Raw genomic sequence first — 23,657 nt, forward strand, 5'->3', positions numbered from 1 at the left:
GGCAGGACGCCTCATTAACTCCCCTAGCTAATTTTACAATTTAACCAAACACCGCATTCCCGCCTCAATGCAGCCAGCCTCTGACTGTGACAAACTTTTATAGTTGTGAGATGGAGGTAGAAGATGGCCCAGCAGAGTCTTGAAGATTAAAGTGGGAGGTGGAGAAGATAAAAAAAATAAAAGGGTCACCTTTTTTAAAAACCAGCTCCCCGTGTGTTTCGGAGCAGAGTCCTGGCTGTGCAGGGCGGAGAAGTGAGGAAGGAAGCCGTGCGGGGTATGAGGCGGCAGAAAGATGGAGTGCGCCCTGACAACGACTCCTCTTGTCACCCGGGCCCGGGGCTATATCGGGAAGCACAGTTACATGCTGTCCTCAAGGGGCATGATTCAATGCTGATGGGCGGCAGGCCAGAGGCCAGGCAGGGCCACCAAGAGGACACGTCGGCTTGGCAAGTCCCTAGGGCCCCTGCCAGAGGGCGCTGAGAGGCCCTTGCCCAGCCACTATGTTCAGGACCTCACCTCCTCGACCCCCCTCTCCCCATGGCAGGTTCAGGCTCCCATCTCCTGATTCTATGCTTCGGGGGGAAGGGGGGAGGACAGCATGTGTAAGAGAGTGTCACCATGAAGAGTCCTCTGGGACAGACAGGAGCCCCAGGAATTGTCCTGGTCCCATGTTTAGGCCCACGCCTCACCCACCCAGGACTGACAGATCCCAGTGGAGACAGAGTGGGTGATTCTGGCCTTGTTGCCTGTGGTCAGGCCTTGCTTTCAGCATGTTGGTCAAATACGATGACACTGCCCTGTGAGTCTCCCTGCCCCCGGTCAGCTGTCCCCAGGCTTCCAGAGCCTGCACCTGTCCCTCTCCATCCTATATTCCAGAGCGTCTGGCTCTGGACTCCGAATCTCAATCAATGTAGACGCAGTGCAGCAGAGCTCTCCCAGGTGGCCGGGTTGCTCCCATCAGGCCCTAACAGAGGGAGCAGGAGATCTGGGCCGTTCAGGCAGAAAGCCCTAACGAACAGCAGCCTCCTGGTCTCTGGGCCTTTGTCCTGGGCTCCTATTAACGAGACGATGGAGGAAGACTCCAGCAAATCCAGAGTTTCAGGGAGTTCTCTCTGTACCTGGAGTTACCTTGTTACTGCAAACGACTGTGGCCTTGCATAATTACTCCAGCAAAATGTTCATTGCAGCCGCCAATGAGCTCGCGGTGCTCAATTAGCTTGTAATAGTAAGAGCTGCGGAGGTTTCATCCAACTACCCCAGAAGACTTCTTATTCCAACTACCTAATGAAAAGTTGTAGGGCTTGCTTTCTTTTTTCTTTCCCCTGGCAAGTGAAAGAATCCCAATAAAAGTGGGGGTGGGGGAGCATGTTAACTATAGGGGAAAAGTCTAGAAGACGCGTCCTTGTCAGGTTGAATCAAGGAGAGCCCAGGAAGGGAGCCCTAACTACAGAAGCACCCACCCTCTTCCTAGCTTCCCACCTACAGGAAAGGGCCTTCATGAAAGACAGACCCAGGGGCTCCATTCGTGTGGTCCAAGAACATGGCGAGGGCCCTGGGTGTGCCAGCCCTCCTGCCCCTCCATCTCCCTCCAGAACAGCCAAGTCCCAGGCCCCAGCCTCACCCTCACCAAGGTGCTTCCCTCAACCTGGCTTCAGGGAGCCCTGGGCACTCATGACATATCTTGGGGCTCATCAAGACATGGATGAGAAAGGCTAATAATAATACTCTGGATCCACATCCAATTTTAAGCCTCACTTTCCCAACTGTTTGTCTTGTGGACACCTCACAGGGAAGGGCCAGCTGCGGGCAGTGTTTCTGAACCCGCAGGCAGGGCGGGCCGGACCTCCTAGAGCAGTGGTTCTCAACCTTCTGGCCCTTTAAATACAGTTCCTCATGTTGTGACCCAACCACAACATTATTTTCATTGCTACTTCATAACGGTAATGTTGCTGCTGTTATGAATCGTGATGTAAACATCTGATATGCAGGATGGTCTTAGGCGACCCCTGTGAAAGGGTCGTTCAACCGCCAAAGGGGTCGCGACCCACAGGTTGAGAACCGCTGTCCTAGAGCTCTGAGGACGCAGACACTGGGCTCTGCGTGGGCAGAGGAGCAGGAGCAGCGAGCAGACGCCTGCCTGGCTGACTCCAGCTCAAAGCAGCTCTTGCTCCCTCTTGTCCAGGAAAGCAGGTTCCTTTCCCACCACAAAGCTCCACCTGGGCGTTCTGGCCGGAAAGAGCCCATCAAAATCCCACGAAGCTCCCGGCCCGCATCACCCGTCCCGGAAGTTCCTCTTCCCTGTGAACTCGGCGGCACTCACTCCTTCCCCTGTGAGGACGGTGAGCTCACCCAGCCTGGCATGGTCCTCCCCTCGCTGGGGGCTCACATCACCCGCTCAGCCTGCCCACAGCCCCTGGCAGGTGAGGGCCCTGGCTGGCCGCAGCCCGTCTGTCCTGCCTGGCTTCGCCTGTCACTGACCCTCAGTTCATAACTGCTGACTGATGATTTCATTCATGGACAGCTTTCCCCCAAGAGAGCCACATGGAGTGACCCAGAGCAGTCATCGAGGCTGCTCTGCTGCCCGACCTTCCCCATCTGGCTCCCTTTTGGTGGATGACTTGGTCCCCAGAGAAGGCTCCAGCATCCCCAGCACTTGTCTGGGAAGATGCGGTTGTTGGAGAACAGACGTATGAACCTCGTGTCAAGTGGTCCATCGTCACTGGGCAGCATCGCAAGGTCCGGAAGGCCGCGGTCCTTCTGACGTGTCACACTCAGAGGCACTGGAAGTCTTGGGAGCTGGTGACAACCCGAGCCGTCCCGGCGCCCACATTCCTGGGACCCAGCAGCCCCTTTCCCTCTTGACTCAGCACCACAGACACCCCTTCCTCCCGGAGCAGAGCACCCAGCTGGGTCACCAGGCAGGAGGGACCACGGGCAGCCTCTGGCCCTGCCCCTCCTCCCTCAGGGCAACGATGGGGAGCAGGAGTGGGGGAAGGACACAGCCAAGCTCTTGCCAGGGTGAGAGGGCCAAATGCTCACCCACAGACCCTCAAGCAAAGCTCCCAGAACCATCCTACCCGGCCCTTCAAGGCAGAGGGGTGCACAATGACCACAATGTGAGCTGTGAGCGAGCAGCCAGCGGAGCAGGGGAGGCTAAAACATATACAACTGCTCCTGGTGGCCCAGGTGCAAGGCCCTGAGCATTGGCCGAGTGCTGCACTGCCCCTCCCCGCCCCAGGGCCTTCTCTGTTCTCCCTCCCTCAGCTCCCCAGTCTCTGAGACATGAGTTATCTCTACATACAGAAGAGCAAGCATTCGGGCCAGGTGCAACAGTATGGCATACCAGGAAAGCAAGAGCGTGGGGGCAGAGAGCCCTGGCTATGAGCTTAAGGAAATTACAGTGGGGTCCTGATTTACGAGTTTAATTCGTTCCGAGACCGAGCTCGTTAAGGAGCTCGTTAACTCAAATTACTCTATCAACTCAATGCAAAAAATCGGCAGAGAGACAGCTGGTATCTCAAAAAACTCGTTAGTCGGGACACTCCTAAGTCAAGGCCCCACTGTACTTCAATTCCTTAAGCCCAGTGTCCTCACCTGCAAAATGAAATCGGCATATCTGCCTCCTAAAGTCAATGTCAGATTAGGTTCGTGCAGACATGCGGAGCGCCAAGCACCATGCCTGGAACACAGGAGGCATCCGGTAAATGTAAGGGCACCTCCCTCCTTCCCTCTCCCTACTGTCCACCCCGAGCCATTCATTCATTCTGCAGATGGTCCCTGAGAGCCTGCCTGTGCTAGGCTGTGGGCATGCACCAGAGCACGCTGCCAGTAAGGCCCTGACTCTGATCCTGGTCTTCTCAGCGGACTGCTGACGCCCAGGGCTGGAAGGAAGTAGGGGAGCGCTTCAGAGCTAGTCCCTACCAGGCGCCTATCCACACACTCACCCACTCACCCCCTCACCCAGTGGTTTATTCAAAAAACGACCGAGTTGTAACACCCTGCAGGTTACTCTGGTCTGGGGGAGGTGGGAATAAGTCATGTATTCTGAGGAAGATTAGACCTAGTAGGCGAAAAAGGACAAGCAAATAAACAGCATGACACAAAGAAGGTGACAGGTGCCATAAGAGCAGGTAGATAAATGGCTACGAGCCATCAGATGGGGGCGGCCTCTTTTTCTGTCCAGACAGATGCATCCACAGTGAGCCGGCCGACTTTAAAAAGAGAAGAGAAAAAGGAGCCCTCGCCGCCGCCGGCGCCCGCCCTCGCATGGGAATCGGGCAGGATCTATTTAGACCGACTAGAGGCACCTTTCCTGGCAGCTCCCCGAACTCGTGCTTCCTCGAGCTGACTGGGTAGCTGGGCAGAACCAATCCTGTCAAAGTCCTACAGATCCGGATAAAAGGGCCCGGCATTCGAAGGGTCCGGCATTCGAAGGGTCCGGCCCACACTGGGAGGAAGCGGGGCTGGTGGGGCAGAGGAGGGGACTCTGGGAAAAATGGGAAACGCCCCGAAAAATGAATGAGGGCAACAAGCAAAGAAAATGTATGGTATGCATCGTCGCTGCCTTACTAGCTAATTAATTCAGTCATTTCAAAAACAATTTTATTTATGTTCCATTTACCACATCAAAAGTAGAAAAAAAAATCGTACTGATGCTAAAATAATACCTCAAGGCATCTATTTATAATCAGTTTGGAAAAGGGGGGTGGGGTGAAAAAAAAAGCAGCCCCGGTTTCTATACAACCTCTCCCGGGCAGACCACCAACCCGAGAGAGAGGGAGAGAGAGCACAGCCAAGCCTCTCGGAGCGAGCGAGAGAGCCTTCCTGGCTGCTGAAAACCGAGCTTGTCAAAAAAAACAAATCCATAATGGCCCGAGGCTCCTCTCCAATCTATTTTCTGCTCAGCTGGTTTTAAATGAAGTTATTATGAGTCATTAAAACACCCGCAAGCCAGTGGAAGTCAGCCAATTACAATTTTAAATTTAGCCTGTTCTCTGCCCCATTCTCTTGTTTTCTTCCTTTGCCCACAGAATGCTGCTGCTGCTGCTATTTCTTCCCTCCCTTCCTTTACCCAAAGTGAAAGAGACAGTTATGAAAACGCAGAGTGCTGCACAGAACACAGGATCATTCATGGGGAACCCAAATCACTAACTTAAAAAATGCAAAACTTCAGCCCCCTCCAGAGTCAACCCGTGTCCACCTCCGTGCACTGGGCTCCTCGGGAAGTCCAGGCGCAGCCCTAGAGGTCACCGGGCTATTTTGAAAATGAAAAGGTTCTTCTGTGGGGTCCTGTTGAAAACATTCCCATCCATCACACAAAAATCAACATGTTCGTGGTTGAATCCAATAAGGGAACTGCACCCCCAATATCTGAGAATTAATAACAATGAAGTTGAAATTCAAAGGTAACATGGGCTTTGCAATCAAGCATGAATGTCGGTGGAAGTCGCTAGATATGATGAGCTCATTTAGTTTTAAATCTGCAAGGTAATGGTCTGTGCGGGGCCATTACCGCAAAGGAACAATTCTGAGTACTTCATGTAAACGCTTCTTCACAATCCCTTTTTCGCACGCGTGCATACACCAACACGCACTCGCACGCACACAGCCGCCCCTCGGTTCTGGGAACATTAATCGCAGCTTTTCCGCACCTTCCAGGGAGTAAGTAGCGTCCTTCCCAAAGAAGTATCCAATCCCGCTTCCTCCGCTGACTCATTAATGGATGAGTCTGAATCCGGAAGCTCCCGAGAACAGACCCTTAGAAGTCTACGCACACTCCCATCACCCCCAGGACCCCTCGCTCTCAGGGCTCCTCTTCAAGACACACACACACACACACACACACACACACACACACACACACGCACATGTGCGCACACACGTGCACACGCCAGGAGACCTGTGCTCTGCCCCCATCAGACAACTCTACTGCCCACAGACCCAGGCAAGGGGAGCCCCCAGGAGAGGGGTGGATGTTGAGTGGGTTTGTGGAGAGTCACGGAAGGCCAGTGTGGAGGCCCAGATGCTGCCATGTGTCTCTATCCGCCGGTGGCTCAGGGGAGAAGGGGCCTCGGGTCTACCCGTACCGGCCAGCTTTGCTCCCAGGTCCACTGGGACCAGCAGCCGTTTCCCACAGCGGGGTGGCTTGTCCTGAGGCCTGTGGACGGGCCTGCCCCACACTCTGAGGGCCCTGCAGTGAGCAGATGTCCCCATGGCATCCTTATCCTTGACTCCCCACTCGGTTGCTCCAGCTGTGGGGCCTGCACTGGTGGCTTCTCAGGTGACTCACAAAGGCCTGTTCTCCCTGAAGGTATCCCAGTTGGGGCTCCAGGCCCCGCCCTTACACCAGCCCACTTCCTGGGAGGGGCTCTAACGCTGGATAGCCATTTTCTTTTTCCCGAAATTGTGTAAGTCTCCGAGCCGACCAAAGTATGATGTGCCCAGAGAGCAAACACTTCAGTAAAGGGTACTCACTTATTCAACAAAAACTTACCAAAGAGCCTGTGTGTGCTAGGCACTGTGCCAGGCATGGCATGTGATGGTGAAGAAAGCACGTGGTGCCAGCAGGCTCGGCGCTCTGCTTGGTATAGACCTCCTCAAACAAGCACCACAAGATGTGCTTTTTAGTAGCAAAGGCCGACAGGACCTTGCAAGCCTGAGTCCTGCTCATCCGCATGACCACATTCAGCTCGACTTAAGGAAACTAGGGACCTAGAGCCAAGCCAGGGAGCCCCGCTCTGGTCCCCGAGAGGCAGAGGGACAGAGCACACAGGCCGCAGGTGCTGGGAGCTCTCAGGGTGTTTGCTCAACAGTACCCCGCCCCCCCCCCCCGGCCTTCTGGGCCACGGTGACGTTTCATTCCCCATCCCAATCCCCACCCAACTTCCAAGAGAAGAACCCGAGAGGGGTGAGAGGGGAGAAGACCAGCTGTGACGGATGGAGACTAAGGCACATGAAGACCTAAGCAGGAGGGTGGGACACACACAGGGGCCTAAGGAAAGGCTGAGGTTAACCGGACCAAGGACAGCGGCGAAGAGCTGGGGTTAGGTGACAGGAGAGAAGGGCAACGCTGAAAAGGAGCCCCTGCCGCCACAGGGAGCTCAGAGGAGGTGCCAAGGATGACTGCCCGCTGCCAGCACCTGTGGGTGGCTGGATCTGGTCTCCGGGGCACAGCCCGGCACACTGGGGCCCAGGCACGGCCTGGTCAGGGGGCCGGCGCACGAGGGCTGAGGAGAGAAGAGGATGACCAGCAAAGAGTCGCGGTGGGAGCATGTCTGGGAAGCAAAAGGAAGGTGGGAGGCCCTGGAAATAAGAAAACGGCCCTGCCTTTGGGCGGGTCCCACACAAACATCCCACCGATGGCCTCAGGAAAAACAAGAGCAGCCAGGCGGCCAGAACTGGGGAGGACGGGGAGGCCAGCGGAGAGGAAAGGAGAGAGAGGAGAATAAGCAGCAGATACACAGAGCCGGTTTCTCTAGAGCCAATCATTTTCTGATAATAATGTCATCATCCAGCTCCACGAAATCATATGGTGGAATGACAGGGGGTGGGGATGGAAGAATCAAAGGAGGAGCGAGGCGCGCGCGCGTACACACACACACACACACACACACACACACGGAGGGAGACACACAGAGACACACAGAGAGAGGGGCAGGGAGACAGAGAGGAGAGAAGGTTATTACATAATTTCCACTTTCTTCCCTCCACCCTTAAAGTAATGTTCTATCAGAGAGACAGGCTCCTCTCTGAGGGGGGAAAATGACAAATCCAATCCAAAATTCAACAGCCTGTGTTCTGTTCAGAGAGCACACAGTGTACTGTACAGCCCATAAAACTCCAAACAGCCTCCAGACACTGCCGCAATCGTCCTCCATCAAAACACTTTGTCTTGCATACAAAAATAAGATCCAGCGCTGAACAGAATACGAAATCAGCCCATTACAGTACAGGGAGACTGCTACTTAGCAACGAGGGGGCTCTAAAGCCTCGATGCTCTACAGGAAGCAAAATCTGTCGAGCCTGTTGGGCAAATGATAAACATTAGCGGTATTAAAAACACAAGAGCCATGTAAATGGATAGACATAATGTGGAAACGAATTTATAGAATAAATGGGGACGGGGGACTTGCGTGTAGGGGGAAAGGCTGGGATCCAGAGGGGTGGAGGCAACGAGCTTCCCAAACCCCTGCTAAGGCACCAGATGGAGGCAGAGACGTGTATTTGGGGGGGAGCTATGTGAACCCCCTCTTCACACGGGGGTTGTCTGGGAAGGGGTAGGAGGGAAGTGGTGGAAACACTGTTTAATACAATGACCTGCCATGAACTTTCCAAACTTTCTCTGCTCAGCTGGCCTGACGCAAGTGGAATCTTCGGGGCGGGGTTGGGGGCGGGCACACACCTCTAGCAGCGAGGCGGGGGAGGGGCGCCTTCTGCCCGGGGTGGGCATCACAGCCAGCACAGCACAGAACCTGTCCCTCGCTGTAAACAAAACCCCTGGCCAAGAAAGAAAAGTTAAAAAAATAAAAACCCAGATAACAAAGCCAGAGCCACCCCATCTGGGCTGGGAAAATCAGTGTGTTTCATCAGGTAAAGGGGAAAACTACCCTGGCTGCGCACCAGCAGCAGGGGTCCGGATCCCAGCCAAAACGGGAGCGAAAAAGCAAAACCGCGGCCTCCTGGTCGCCGTGTAGGTTCTGGAGGCAGAGGGTGGGAAGGGTGGGGTGGGGGCGGTGAGCGGGGTGGGGGGGGGGGCATGTATTTTTCATCAGCCGGTGTATAATTTATAAACAGCATTAAACAGTTTTTGTTTTCCTTCTCCTCTCCCGCGGACGGGCTTGGACAGCAGTCAAGCCTGCATTAATTTCTGCTCTGGGTACAGTGTGTTCTTGGAGGCACATCTGCAAGCGATCATAAACTCTCTGGAATGCTGGCAGAACATCCAGACCTGCGGGCAGGCCAGTGACGACACCGCTCTGGGAAAAAGTTCGGGAAGCCGGCCAAAGTCAGAGCGGGGAGGGGAGAGGGAGAGCGCTCCACGCGAGCCCAGGAGAGCGGCTGCTCCCCGCCCTGTCCCCTCGCCACACCTGGCATCCACGCGGACCAAAGGGGAGGCGGCGGGGCCTCTGAGCCACGCAATGCACCGCACACTGCCCTTCTCCATCGTGCCCAACCCCCCATCGTGCCTCCTGTAAGCGTGCGGGGTGGGGGGGAGTGTTAAAGGGCCTGAGGAAGATTCCTCCTGGCTCCCTCCTGGCTCTGCCCGGAGGGGAAAGCTAACCAGAAGGGAGCAGTGACATTCACTGGACAGAGGGCATGAAGTGACCATGGGCTCGGCCTGCCTGGACAGCCCCCAATCTCTTGCTCTCAGGAGACACCTCATCTGGGAGGAGAGAGGTAAATGAGAGAAGGAAGCTGCGGGTCCTGAGAGCCTCCTGTGCACCCTGAGGGGCTTCTCCCAGCTCATTTCCTCACCCTCGCAGTCCCAGGGGCTCCTCCAGCTACTCTGCTCCCCCCACCTTCCTTGACTTTGGGAAGAAGAACCCTGAACCCCAAATTTATGTGTTCCAAAAACAAGAAAAAAGGGAACAAGTACGATCCACACGTCTTTAACGTTTTGTAATTTTCTTTCCAATCAGAACAGGGGGAAGCAATCTGGTTTTTGGCCCCAACCCCTCCTGCCCCTTCCTGCCGGATGGATGGCCCAGGCCCCAGGTGATGTGCCCTGGCCACCCACACTGCAGCTGGCATCAGACCATCATCACCGTTCTCCATCTTCTTCTGTCCCAGCGGCTCTGGCTATGGGAAGGGGGTATATCAAGGGAGATTTCTCAACAGCCATGGCTGCTTACAGTGCCCAGAGAGGAGCAAGGAGTAGGCACAGGGGACAGGCCCCTAACAGCACTGGGCTCTCAGGCAGGTGTGTGCCCCTAACCAGTGCAAGTGGCACCAGCCTCTCCATACTCCAGCCATGCCCCCAGATAGCCTGCCAGTCACGCCATCTCTCCATGGACTCTTATAAACCCTACACTCCTGCCTAGTCTACATCAAAAAGCCCACGGTCCTTCCTATTCCAGAGTGGGGAGGGCTGCGTCTCTTATTCCGTCTTTCAGTGGCTTTCCAGGGATGCAGGTAAAATGCATACCGTTTTGCTACTCAAGGCCCTCCATAACCTTGCTCTAAGACCCTTCCGTCTCCCACCCCCACCACACAGCCTACACTCCCCAACTCCATGCATATCACTCTGGTGAGCTGGCCTTCCCCATCCAGCTCCTTTCAGAATCCCCTTCTCACCATCCATTAAGTCTACGACCCTCCGCCTCTGAATGCCTCCCAGAACTCCTCATGGTTCTCTGCACACTCTACCACCTTCTTTCCCCACTGCCTTCTAGTCAAACATCTCTCCTACTGGACAGGAGTTGTTCCCTGAGGGGTACTGTGGCTACTCCAGGGTAAAGGACATTTGCTAAGTAAATGTCCGCTGGCTCCGAAAATGAAGGGCACTCCCAGAATACAAGCAGGCCACAGAAATATGCAGACCTCTAAATAGTGCACAGCCAAGTCAAAAATAGGGGCCAGCAGTTCTGGGTGTGCTCCCTTGTAATCCACCAGGACGGCAAGCCAAGCTGCGGGAGACATTACCCAATAGGAAACCATACACTAGCGAATCGCAGAACCAACTGCAGTCACCGCCCGGGCTGTGGCTTCGCATGGACACCCCAGGGCTAGGAATCACCTCTCGAGTGAGAATAAGGCGCGCCCAAGAAACAGCACCCACCCCTACCGCTTCCGCGCGGTGGGGCAGCCACGTGTGAGGAAGGGACTGCAGAGTGGCCCTGGGAGCCCAAGGGGCTGGGCTCCTCCCCGCTCACCGCCACCATCCTGTACCCAAGGTGCATGCTGTCGGAGGACCAGCTCCGCAGAGCATGGGGGTGGCCGCGCTCCTGGCCCCAGCCTCTTTCCCAGTCCTCAAACCCTCCTGGCGCCCCCAAACTGCCCCGGAGAACTCGGGGCCTCGCCAGATCAGTCTCATTAGTTAATGAGGGAGGTTAACGTTGGCTCATTTAAACTTGTTGTTGTCATCAGGTACATCTTGCAAACACTTGACTAGTTAACACACTCAAATCGAAACCAAAGCTTCAATTAAACTGAACATTCACTACTACCATTGAGGGTCTCAGAAAAGAAAAAAGGAGGAGAGTGGAAGAGAGAGAAAGAGAAAGAAAGAATTGTCTCTAGGAAGGGCCTCCTACAGGGCAAACTTCTAATTAAACAAATTGTCAATTTCCACACAATGAAAACTGATTTAGGAATGTAAATTTAGCAGTCTAGTCACTGACAGACTCACACAGGCTGATTTCCGAGGCTAAGGAAATGGAGAGAAGAGAGAGGGGGAAACGCTGAGGGATAAACAAGCCAGAGCCATCAGCCTTCACAAATAACAGCTCTGCAGATTCAATGTGGGCTCGACTCAAGCATGGGAGAAACACTTTCCTTGCCTCCTCCTTCACCCCACCCCTTCCAGATCAGAAAAAAAAATTAATCGTGTATGATGACAAACTTGGCTCAGCACTCACTGTACACACTGTACCCACAAGGCTGGCTTCCAGCCAGGCCTGGCCCAGTGCCAGAGCTACAATAACAAACACCCCCATGCTAGCCAAGAGGGGGTGGGGACAGCTAGCACACAGAGCAAGGGAGAGCGAGGGAGGGCAGGCTGTTCTGCTCTGCTGAGCAGGAGACAACAGGAATGTGCCCGTGCAAGAGACAGCAATGACATTCAGGGGAAGCCAGGACACCACGACCCCACCCGGGCCCCAGGCTCACTTCTCCACGACCTGCCCCCTTTAAAAAAAAACAAAACAGTCCCCAGGGTTCTGGAGCCCCAGCCTTTGAGCATCTTCTGCAAAATGGGTCTGCACTGCAGCCCTCAGGGAACATTCTTGCTGTCAGCCTCCTGCATGGAGCCTTCAACACAGGCAGCAAGAACATCTTGCACATCTCTACACATCACACGGTTCTGTTACCCAGCAAGGAGAGCAGGAGCCAGAAGATGGGAGGCCCGACTAGTGCCTCCAGGATCTGAGGGAGAGAAGGCCTGGCACCACCAGGCCAGCCTCCAACCCACCCCCCGCAATGCCAGGTCTCTTTCTGCCTTCACTGTTTAACAACTTAGCAAGTGGTCTTGCCTCCCTAAACCCTCGTTGCTATTTTATTTTCAAGACATCCCAGCGAAGGGGTGAAAGGTCTGTGGGACAGACCTGTCTCTAAGCAGCTCACCGTCTGTTAGAGAAGCAGAGGGAAGGGCAGGCTACCTACGATGAGCACCTGTCACGCGCCAGGCACAGCGCTAAGAACCTGATGTGAGCCACAGCCGCTCAGAGGCAGGCGCACGCTCACCTTCAAGATGGGGACACGGTGGCTCACAGAGCTTACATCTCCTACCCAAGGCCACATGGTCAGCACGAATTCCTAACCCTGACCCCCAAGTAGAAGAGATAAGGCGAGTCCACAAATAGCCGTGATATGAAGAAGAACGAGTGTGCCCAAAGATGCTCCAGATAAAGACATGGCGCCCAGAAGAAGGCGCAACTATCCTGCTGGGGGAGGGAGGAGTCAAGGACGGCCTTGCAGAAGGGCCCTGGAAGGTCTGGGAAGACGGGGAAGGTGATTCCACGCAGAGGGGGCGAGGGGTTTGCAGGCAGAGCAAACCCAGAGGCTGAACAGCCTTGTTGGCAGACAGCTCATGAAACCCACCCACACTGAACCCTAAGCAGCGTAGAAAGCTGAAGGGAAGCAAGAAGACAGACGATGCAAGTAACAGAAACGAACAAAGGAGTCATGAGCCCCGGGCAGACGCTGAGTGCAGGGACACCTGGACTCGGGATGCCGGCCAACATGGGACAGGCAGGCGGCACGAGGATGGGCAGTGGAGCCAGGTGTGGGGTGGAAAGGCCGGAAGGGAAGGAGGAAGGGGACACACACAGACAGGCGGACGGAGGGGATATGCCAAGACAGACAGCCCCTCCGTGTAGCCTGACCCCTGGATGTGGAAGGAAGGAAGGATAGGAAGCAAGAAGGAGTGAGGGCCCTTCAGGCAAGGCAGTGAGCCGAGGCACTGAAAACCACCACGCAGCATCTACACGACTCTCTGGGCGGGAGATGGAGTGAGGACAGACTGCAGCCCGCCACCGACCAGGAGCTCTGGAGCACGGGGAGAGGAACACGCCCCAGGTGACATCACGGCTGGGGCAAAGAGGAAGGTGGAAGCAGAAGCAATCGCCATTCGTTACAGAGCAACTGTATGCCAGGGTGCAAGCTACAGATGCCTTTAACATACATTCTACCGCCTCATACTAAAAGGAAGTATACGAGTGGGCAACACCTGCATTTACAGATGCGGAAACCGGGGTTCAGAAGGCAGATCTGCCCAAGGTCCCACAGTTAGCACATATCACAGACAAGATGGAACCTTCATCTGCACGACCCAAAGCCCATGCTCATTTCACAAAGGCTTAGCTGCCTGGGGGCCAGCCGCCGAAGCAATCTGGGGGAGAGCCAGCAGACGCTGACCGCTGTTACGAGGGGAGAGCAAGACCAGATGAGAAGGTAGTCCCTTCCTCTCCCCCAAAATGCGCCGCCGAAGCTGAAGGAAGGGAATGAGAAGGACGCGTGCACAGGCCGGGCAGGGGACCGGGCGGGGCGGGGCTGGGCTCTGCAGCTGAAGCCGTGACCCTGGGCCTCCAGCAGCAGCACCAGGGGGCTGCTGTGTCCTGCCTCCCACCATGAACACCCGGCCCCCCTGAGTCAGGGTTTCTCCCCTTTTTAAACCGAATGCGGCAGAGCAGCTTTGCCCAGACACGAGAAAAAATACCGACAGCCGCCTAGGCGACCCCGCTGGAACGGGGTAAAATTAACTTGCAAAACACAGCACGCGTAACTAGCTCTGTGTTCCAACCTTTCTATATCTATTTAATTAAAGGCTCCTGGATAATGTGAACCCAATAGTCAGATTCATTAGAGAGCGAGAACCTAATTCCACCACTGTTTTGCTAATGAGGCCGCATTCTGCTTTGGAAGGTGGAGCACAGCGTCAGGATGGACTTTCTGCTCCATGAACCTGGAGGGAGCACCCACGGGACAAGGTGGAGGGAGCCAGGCCTGGCGGGCATTGGGGACGTCCAGTCTCTGAGTGGAGGAAGGAAAGAGGGCAGGAGGGGGCTGCTGGTGCGGGGAGGGGCAGCCGAGGCCTCCGTGCCTACCTGAGTGAGCCAGTAAGTGCATTCTCAGTCGCAAACTATCGAGGAACCGCTTTCCGCAGAGCTCACACCCGTACGTCTTCATCCCGCTGTGCAGCTTCCTGTGGGAAAAGGAGAAGACAGGTTGCCGCTGCTCTGGCTGGACAGGAGGCCCTCCCTCGGGCAGGTGACAGGAGGAAGGAGGTGCGGGAGTGGGAGCCGGAGCTGGGCACTAGTGGAGACAGATTGCCTGAAGGCCCCTCTTCCCTACGGACCCTGCAAGGAAGACCCTGTTCCTGGTCCAGGGGGTAGGAGAACAGGCCCTCCCTACTGCTCACTCACTGGCACATACACACACACACACAAAAACACCCCAAAATCGGATCTAACTTCAGAGGGTGGGAGGAAAAAGCCCAGAACAGTCAGACAGCCTGGGCCTCGGCCAGGGCACTGCCCTCTCTGTGCTGCGGCTGTGCAGGGTCCAGCTGTGCAGGGCCCGGCTCCCAAGACGGCTGGACCCAGGGGGGCCAGACCTGCACCCTGCCTCGCTCCAGCTCCCGCTCCGGTGGGATGCCGCAGGCAGTGAACGCGCTCAGTAACGAGCTGCACGGACACGAGATGCTCCTCTCTCCGGCTTCCAGATGTTCCCAGAGCCACAGCGGCTCCCCAACAGGCATGCCTTCCCCTAAGCCCAGCTTCAGGTTAGGACTTCCCGCTAGTCTTGCTGCAGGGTGGGCCCTCCCAGAAAGAGAGGCTTCGAGAAACCAGGGAATAGTCTACGACTGAAAGGTGGTCGTGGTCATGTTTGGTTTTCCAACGGGCTGTCCTACACGTTACCGCGTTGGACCATCACTGCAGTTCTGAGGGGTGGGTCTGGCACATGGGATCGCCCCAGGAGACAGAGGCCCTGTCGACAAGTGACCGCAGGCCCAGCCGACACGGTGCCCTGCCCCTACTCCCGAACCCAGGGCCTTTCCCACCAGCCCCAGCAGGAGCCAGCCATCGAGCCACCACGACGCAGGGAAGCAGGGCTAGAGGGAGCCGAGCACCGGGAAGAGGGTCCGAGCACACACGCTGGGCTCTGAGAGGCTGGCTGGTGTGTGGGCCATCTGGCCCAGAACACGGACTTCCCTCCCACCCACACTCCTGTTCTCAGGCCTTTCCCTGCCTCTGCCAGGATCCACCTCGACCCACGGCTGCCCCTCACCTGCCCAGGGGCCTGGCCCCGGGGAACAGGGTGGACAGCGGCAGCCAAGGGCAGGAGCCAGGTTGGTGGGGCAGGCAGGAGGCCTGCAGGCCCCTTAGAGACAACACACTATTGCAATTGAATGTTGATGTGTTAAGGCCATAGTGAAAGGCTGGAGAGAGAGCTGCTGGTACTGACTCTAGATAAACGCGGGAGGGGAGGGAATGTTATACACTCGAGCCAGCAGCGCGCAGTCTGGGCCTTAGGGCCCAGATCACGGCAACTACACTAAGCCACCCACTGCCATCGCCTTCCAAACCCCACAGTGAGAACCCGCAGTGTCGGAACCCTGGGGCCCAGGTGAGCCGCCTCGGCGCAGTCCCTGCCTGAGGCCTGTGGTGTCCAGTGTGCGTGCCCACGGCAGACACGCCCAGTCCCAAGCAGGGCTCTTTCTCAATCACAGCGCTGTTGCTTGCTTTCCCTTTACTCCTTGCCAAAGCCAACAACTGATTTCTCAATCACACACACACACATATACACACACACACACACACACACACCCTTGTCCATGATAGTGTAGTGCACCCCACCCCCATGTTATCTTTCTCCGGGCCACGATGACCCGTCCCAATTGAGAAATAGTAACAGTACAGAACATTTTAACTGAACATTTTTGACTCTAAGTGTATTTCACAATGCTGGGCACTGGGACATGTCTTAGCAGCATTCTGGACAAAGCGTGTTCTGGAACACAGTAGCCTAGCCCCCCTTATCCGTGAGCGATATGTTTCCGGGGATGCTGAAACCAATAGCACCGAACCCTATACTATGTGCTATGTTTTCTCTCTATACATAGAATAAAGCTTACTTTATAAATGAGGCAAAGTAAGTGATGAACAGCTATTAATAAAAAATAGAACAATTATACCATACTATAATAAACGTTATGGAAATGTGGTCTCACTTTCAAAATACCTCCCTATACTCTACCTACCGTTCTTCTGATGGTTAGATACATCCCTACATGGTAAGATGAAGTGAAATCAACATTGCGACACGGTGTTAGGCTGCTGTTGACCTTCTGAAGACGTCAGAAGGAGGGTCACCTGCCTCACGTGATCCTGGATGACCCAGCCATGACGGTGTGAATGGCTGGACGCCAGGAGCAGACGGCGTTGGTGGCTGGAAAAACTTAGTATTTTAGGACCATGGCTGTCTGTGGGTCCCCGAAGCCACGAACAAGGGGAGACGGCTGTACAGCTCCAGGCACACAAGGGTGTACACACACGAGGAGCACGCACATGCGTGATGACTGCGTGTCCTGTCGCCTGCAGGCATGACAGATATGTGCGTCTCTAACAGGCGGTCCAGGGAGGGGCCAAAGCTCTAGTCACACGTGGTTCAGCAAGTGAACCCCTTGCCCACATTCATGGTCAGGGTGGCGGCTGGCAGAGTCTGAGTTTCAGTCTTATTTATGTTCGTCCTTCCCTTCACTAGTGACTTCCTAGCTCCCAGGGGTGCCCGCTTCCCAGGACGTGGCTGTCAGGAGGAAGAGGGGGGACAAGCACCATTCGGCTTTATTTTCCCAAAAGGACTCCGGAGGGCCGGTCTTCGGTTTCAGGAGCCACTACCCTCTACCGGCCCTGGGACTCCCACCTCCTTTTCACACCAAGCTCTTCACCAAGCTGAACACTTCCTGGGTAACTCCCCGCCTTTTTTCCAGATGAGAGAGTATCTGATGGGCAACTGGTGGCGGTGGCTTTTTTTGGCCGACTGCACTGGGGCGGTGTGAGAGGTGCCGTGCTCCAGCCCTCCACTGCACAGGGGCAGGGGCAGGGGCAGGGAAGGCTGCCCGGCGAGCAGCCCCAGGACCTGGCTCCTTATCCCGACTCAGCCATGAACCTGCTCATGACCTTGGACAAACCATGCCATGGCGACCTCTGCAGTGTCATCACCTGTAGTGATGTATGTGACAGCTAAGGTTCTGGTCCCGTCTGGAGCCAAAAGTTTATTATTCAGAAGTCTTATCCACATCCTGTTCCTAGCCTCCCCGGCACTATTTATTCTCACAGAGCCACGTGTCCACTCGGGTGACGTCCCACGACACCCACACAGTCGGCATGGGAGAGCCTCAGCAAAAATCGACACCCCATCGCAGAAACCTGTTCCCTAAAAACATCCTCATACATGACCTCCTTCCCTCACGTGTGGTCTACCTTTCGGTGAAAGTACCTCCCAGATCTCATCACCAGCCTCTCTTCTGGTGCCGCCCCCTCGCCCGCCTTCAGAGACACAGGTGTCCTACCTGTCCAGTCCTTGGGGTAAGGGCACCGGCCTGCACCTGACCCACTGACTCAGTGCCCCACACAGCTCACCAGAGGCGCCCACGTGACCCCACAGGCGTGTAAGAACAAAGGTCCTTCCCGCGGCAGAGGGACCAGGGCCAAGCACAGAGTCCAGGAGAGAGAAGGGGACGCCTCCCAGGCCTGGTGGCTCCGTGGAGCCCAGCACTGGTCTGTGTGTAGCTTTCATTGCTGTTTGGACCAGGGAAGACTGTGAGGAAGTGGAGCCTTCTCCTAATTCAAAGGGAAAGAACTTGGGTTCATTCAAGGGACTTGCGACCGAAAGATTCCAGGGCACAGTCTGCAGAATGGCCAATATGGAACTAGAATTCCAGCCGGCTTTGGAGTACGCATTTGTATGAGCTCACAGTCTGTCACTCTTCAGACCACAGCCCTCACTGCCATGACCACATTCGCAACTGCAAAGCGTTTTGATTAAAATGGAAGTTCTGTCACCTCTTTTCTCCTTACCAGGCACACTCTTAGTTTCCCAGTCTGGTCCTGTCCTTTCACGAAGTCCAACTGCTCCTGGCCATTGGAAGTCATCAGGGAGCAAGGACAGCAGGGGACATCTTTCTGATTATTGCGTGGTTTTCACTCTCCTCTAGGAAGCCACATTGCCCTGGCCGGTGTTCCCAGCCGTTAGAGCGCCGGCCTGCGCATGGAAGGCTCTTGAGTTCCTGGTCTAGGGCACGTACCCGGTTGCAGGTTCAATCCCCAGCCTAATTGGAGTGTGTGCGGGAAGCAACCAATCCATGTGTCTCTCTCTCACATCCACGCTTCTTTATTTCTCTCCATCACGCACGATCTCTCTCTCTCTCTCTCTCTCTCTCTCTCTCTCTCTCTCTCTCTCTCTCCCCTCCTCCTCCTCCTCTTCCTTCTTCTCCTCCCTTCTTTCTCTAAATATCAATGGGGATAATATCCTCAGGTGAGGATTAACCAAACAAAACAAAAAAGCAGCAGCGACACTGCTGAATGCCATTTTGGAAGTAGCCCCGCTCCAGGGGGCCCACGTACCTCACTCCGTACTCAGTGCAGGACCATTCTCCCCCATACGCTCAGGCCCTCACCATCCACTTTGGGGAGCAGGCTCAAGTTCTCCCCACCCCTAGCTCTGCCCCTTCGCAGACCACGCCTGGCCCATTGAGTAAGCTCACCTTGACTTCCACAGATTTACATTTCTATCCAAAAAGACAAAGAATAAAATGAACCTCCAACAGGTTTCTAGCTATTTGCTCAAGAGAACTGCATCTTTATGAGAAATTAAGTCTGAGCAAGTCTGAACCTTTTAACAAGTAACCAGAGAGAAAGGCTCATTCCTTCTCACAGATTCTCAACCACACAATTCTCACCAAGGCAGCAAGTCCACGCTCACCCAAACCATTGCAGTACTGTTGTGAGTCTGGGAATGTATAGAGATTTCATCTGCTTTAACCGGCAAATGATATAATGGCAGAATATAATGCTGATGTACAAGCGGTATAATGTTTACTTTTCCTCTTCTTCGTGGGCCTAGTTTAGAAGGAATTGTTTAGTTCCGCTAAACAGGTTCCTCTATTTAAGGTGTGGTCCAGGCACCCTCCTCCCATCTTAACTACATTCCAACCACAAGAGCTTCCTGGGCAGCCCCCACCGAGTGCTGGGCCCTGTCCGGTGGCTCCTGAGGTCCACAGGGAAAGGCGATGACTCTTTCATCGCTGCCTAAAGCCTGAGCTTCAGACCTCCCCCAGGCCACCTGGAACAGCAGCTCAGTGAGTGGCAGCAAGGAGAGACCCATCATCCCCCCTCAGCCTCCAGGCACAGCTGCTCCCTGAGGGGTGCAGAAGGGGCTCCCCCATCTGTGTCCCCCACAGCCAGGACCAGGGGGTAAGGCTAGGAGAACGAACAGCAGCACCTCGCACCTGAGAGAGCGGTTCAAGGCCCAGTGCAGCGCCTCCAATGTTCCGCTTTCTCCCAAGTTCCTCTGCCCAGAGACGCTTAGAGCAGACCAATGGGCAGGGGATGCCTGGGGTTGGGGGGAGAGGGGATTCGGTTCCAGTAACCTAAGGGCTGCCCTCCTGACTCTCCTCCCAGAAGCTGAGGTTGTCTGAGCCCTGCGGGCAGACCAGCACGGAGATGCAGGAGCTGTCCCTGAGAAAAGCAGTGGGACCACCCACCTTTAAATGAAGTGAAAATAAAAGAGGAAGGGCTTCGATAAGGTCATGTTTTCCTTGTTCTCAGTTTAACTGACTCCATCCCCTGGACCAGCATCCAGCTCCCTGGTCTGAGGGCTCCACGTGCGGAAGTCATCCGGGGCCTGGGGCTTTTGCTTCCTGGTCCCGGACCATCAAGGTGACCTCACAGCGCTTCTAGGGGGACTCAGCACAGACATGGACGAGACAGGACATTCTGTGAACCAGATCCACACCAAAGTCTAAATGGCCCTCTTTTCGAAAAAGCCTGCTGCTGTCCTTGCCAGTTTTGCCCAGTGATTAGAGCATTGGCCCGAGCACCAAAGGGTGCCTACCGGGTTCGAATCCCGGTCAAGGGCACTTATCTGGGTTGCAGGTTTGATCCCTGGCCTGGTCGAGGCACGTGCAGGAGGCAACCAATCAAGGTGTTTTTGTCACACCGATATTTCTCTTTCTCTCTTTCTCCGCCTCCCTCTCTTCCACTCTCTCTCTCTCTAAAAATCAATGTGGAAAAAAAATCCTTGGGTGAGGCTTAACAACAACAGCGACAATAAAAATTCTACTGCTGCCCACATGGAGCCTCCTACTCCTCTCTGAGCAGGACCTGGCCGAGTGGCACTGACCGGCCGGGGCCCCTGCAAGGCGCTGCCTCTCGAAATGCGCTGTCATAAACCCAGTGGGAAGAGAGGCTTGCCCGGCCTCGCTCACCTCTCCGAGCAGAAACAGAACTGAACAAGGGACGAATGGACATCCTTCGGCAATGGACTCACTCTTTCTCCCCAGACCCTTGATTTCGAAATATACCTTCAATGTCTATTTGCCTTTCATGCAAATGACAAGAGGGAGGCCAGGTAGTCTGTGACACTAGTTATGCCCAGCGTCATTCTCCTTCTGTACTTTCTGGGAATATCAAGTCCATGATTCAAGACTAAGCCCATTATAAATTCTTCCCAGCACACACAGGCACACACAGGAGAGGCTGCTGATGGTGCCGCTGCCACCCTCCCCAGGGCAAAGGGCTGCCTGACCGAGGAGACCCTGCCTGGGACCAGAGCGGAGGCCTGCCTCCTCCGGGAAGGACAACGAAGGGATGGTCCTAATCTTGGCTGCAGAACGGTCACCTTCATTTTCTCCAGGCATAATGGGAATTATCCTTCCCCCCACTTTTTCACGTGTTGAGATTATAGATAGTCATTATAAGCTACAAATGCTTAGCTGGTATTACCACAAATTATCCTTCTAGCAATAGAGTTTGCTGCTCCCTGACTTGTCAATATTAATAAACATTACCAAATGCTTTTACAACACAATTTATTTTTTAATACAGCTCTTTATGTATGCCATAAAGTAAATTTACCAATAAAAGGCAAGGATTTCAAGCAACGGATTAAAAAAAGCAACCAGGAACTGACAGTGGTGGTTAACACTTTATGTGCTGCAGGACAGGGTGGGTGGGGCGGGGGAGACAGGCAAGCGCCCCCCTGGGGGCATCCGGGCCAGTGCGGCCATGGAAGACATGGCTATGTGGTTGCTTTGGAGCCTGTTAAAGGACGGGGAGAGGATAGCAAAGAAGGCCCTTTCTCACGGGTCACCTAGAGTAAAGGTGTGGCACTAACTGAAATACTGGGCGGAGAGCAGGAGACTCGGTGCTCACCCAGCTCAGCCATGACCAGCCAGTGACCTTGGTGAGACCACTCACCCTCTCACGCTCTCGCTTCACGCCTTGTGACACTGCAAGGGTTGAGTCCCTTCCAGTCGGGTTATGACACAGAGAGGCTGTGGGGCGGACATGGGCCTGTGTGAGCCAGACCATAACCTCCTCCGTGAAGGAGCCAACCAGAACCATCCCCTCAACATCTGGCCCTGAGCCCAGAACAGGGTGGGACTCGGTGCATTGTTGTTGAGTGAATGAGCAAACATGAATGGGAATTCGAAGGGGAAAATGCAGAGGTGAAAACGCCCACCCCCTCTACACACACCAACATACAAACACATCCCCGTCCATGAACAGCGGTCCCCACTGCCCCAAAGCAAAGGCCTGCACGGGTTCTTAGAACGAAAGCCGTTGCGACCTGCCTTGGCCTGGGATCCAGGCCAACCTGAGCTGCCCGAAGAGGGGAAGGAGCTGTCCCCAGCTTTGAAAATAGGAGGGAGGACAATGGCATTCCCCCGGCCATGGCCGCACCAAGTACAGTGCTCTCAGATAAGGCTGCCGGAGTGTTCAAATAAGATGGCAGACGTGACAAAGGCCGGCTAATCTCCCCACAGCAACTGCTCACAGAAGGATCTTCATGGCTGCTGAGCACCGGGAGGCCTTGGGCTTCTGGCGGTGACGTAGCCGGGCCTTTGTTTTAAAACGCCGAGTTCTTCTAAGTCATTTATTTGAAATATCTCTATCAACAAATTTCAGCAAGAACAAAAGTTTTTCATTTGTGCGCTGGGCTTTCGGATGATCTTATCGCACACAGTCTCATACAGTCTCTTTCAACAAGGTTTTAGCGAGCTTATCTGCGAAGTTCCTGGTAGCCAAATATGATTGAAATGTTCTATTTATGCTCACTGGATTAAGGCGATGTTGCAAAACTGCACAAAACCTGGCAGATGTAAGCAAGGTATTACAGCCTGGCCAGTTAAGATCTGAGGGAAAGGGATCAATACACACTTTTGTAGTTTTCTTTTTTTTTCTTTTTAAGAAACCAGAAAAGTTGTGCTTGTAGGAAAGGGAAGAGAAAAAATAGTAATATGCCTCAAGATTTATAGCTTCTCAGAGCTTTTTCCAAGCCCAAAACAGAGCACCATGATGCATGCTTGATGATGTCAGCCCAAGGGAAACAAAAATAAATCCAAAATTCTCTCTCCAGGCCCTAAAAGGCCGGGAAAGGGAAACCAACGATGGTTATTGATGAACGACGTTCTTTGGTTTTTCTCTCTCACACCCAGATGAGGCATCGAACCAGCACAGATAGTCCATTTCTGAGGAAAGAGTTTTCAGAAAGCTACAGATTCCTCCTTTCTCCCCGTTTTGCCTGCTGTGAGGAACGTCATCTCCTGGTTGTCCGGCTCGTCTGTGCATGTTCTCACTTCAGCCAGGAAGCCCAGATGCTGCCTCACACCCCACAGGCCAGCCAGGATCCTCAGCGGCTGCCGAAGATAGCGGAGGCTCACTCAGGACCCAAGAAGGAAGTTCCTGTGATTAAATCCGTCCGAAACCTCCACATCGCAGACCGCCCCACTCTTTCTGCCTCCGTACACTGAAAATTACACTCCTTTCCTATGAAGATTCTGAGCTGTAGAGCCATCATCCTAAATATTCTTGATGAACACAAAATAAGAGGTTGGGCAGATTAACCTGTACAGACACCAAATCGCACTGTGAAAGTTGCCATTTTAATAAAGGATAAAGGGAAAAGCCAAAGAGATCTCATTTCTTGTTGTTTTTTTCCTTTTAGCAACAATGCAAAAAATGAATGAATCTAGTTCATTGAGGTTTTATAGTAATAATGCTAATACATTTCTACATCACATGTACCTTTGAAAGGACTTCCTGAGAACCCTATCAACCTCCATGTGGTTGGGGAAGAGAGTGCTGTCCCATTTTGTGGATGAGGAAAACTGAGGCTGACTGACTTCCTGTCCCATGTAAGCAGGTGGAGTTTCCAGGCTTTTCACCTCGGGATCCACATTCACATTCCCCCACCTGAGGAGAGACTATCCACCCTGT

General features: G+C 54.4%; 1 protein-coding gene across 4 annotated transcripts in view; it reads right to left on the bottom strand.

The window, feature by feature from the left end:
• ZBTB16 (zinc finger and BTB domain containing 16) overlaps positions 1-23,657 on the bottom strand; it is a 188,351-nt gene that overhangs the window by 80,084 nt on the left and 84,610 nt on the right. For all 4 annotated transcript variants that reach the window (XM_059707821.1, XM_059707822.1, XM_059707819.1 and 1 more), the window contains exon 3: positions 14,262-14,359. In XM_059707821.1, the coding sequence (XP_059563804.1) occupies positions 14,262-14,359 (98 nt within the window). The remainder of the gene's footprint in view (positions 1-14,261; positions 14,360-23,657) is intronic.

Source organism: Myotis daubentonii, chromosome 9 (assembly GCF_963259705.1).
Source record: "Myotis daubentonii chromosome 9, mMyoDau2.1, whole genome shotgun sequence".
NCBI lineage: Eukaryota > Metazoa > Chordata > Mammalia > Chiroptera > Vespertilionidae > Myotis > Myotis daubentonii.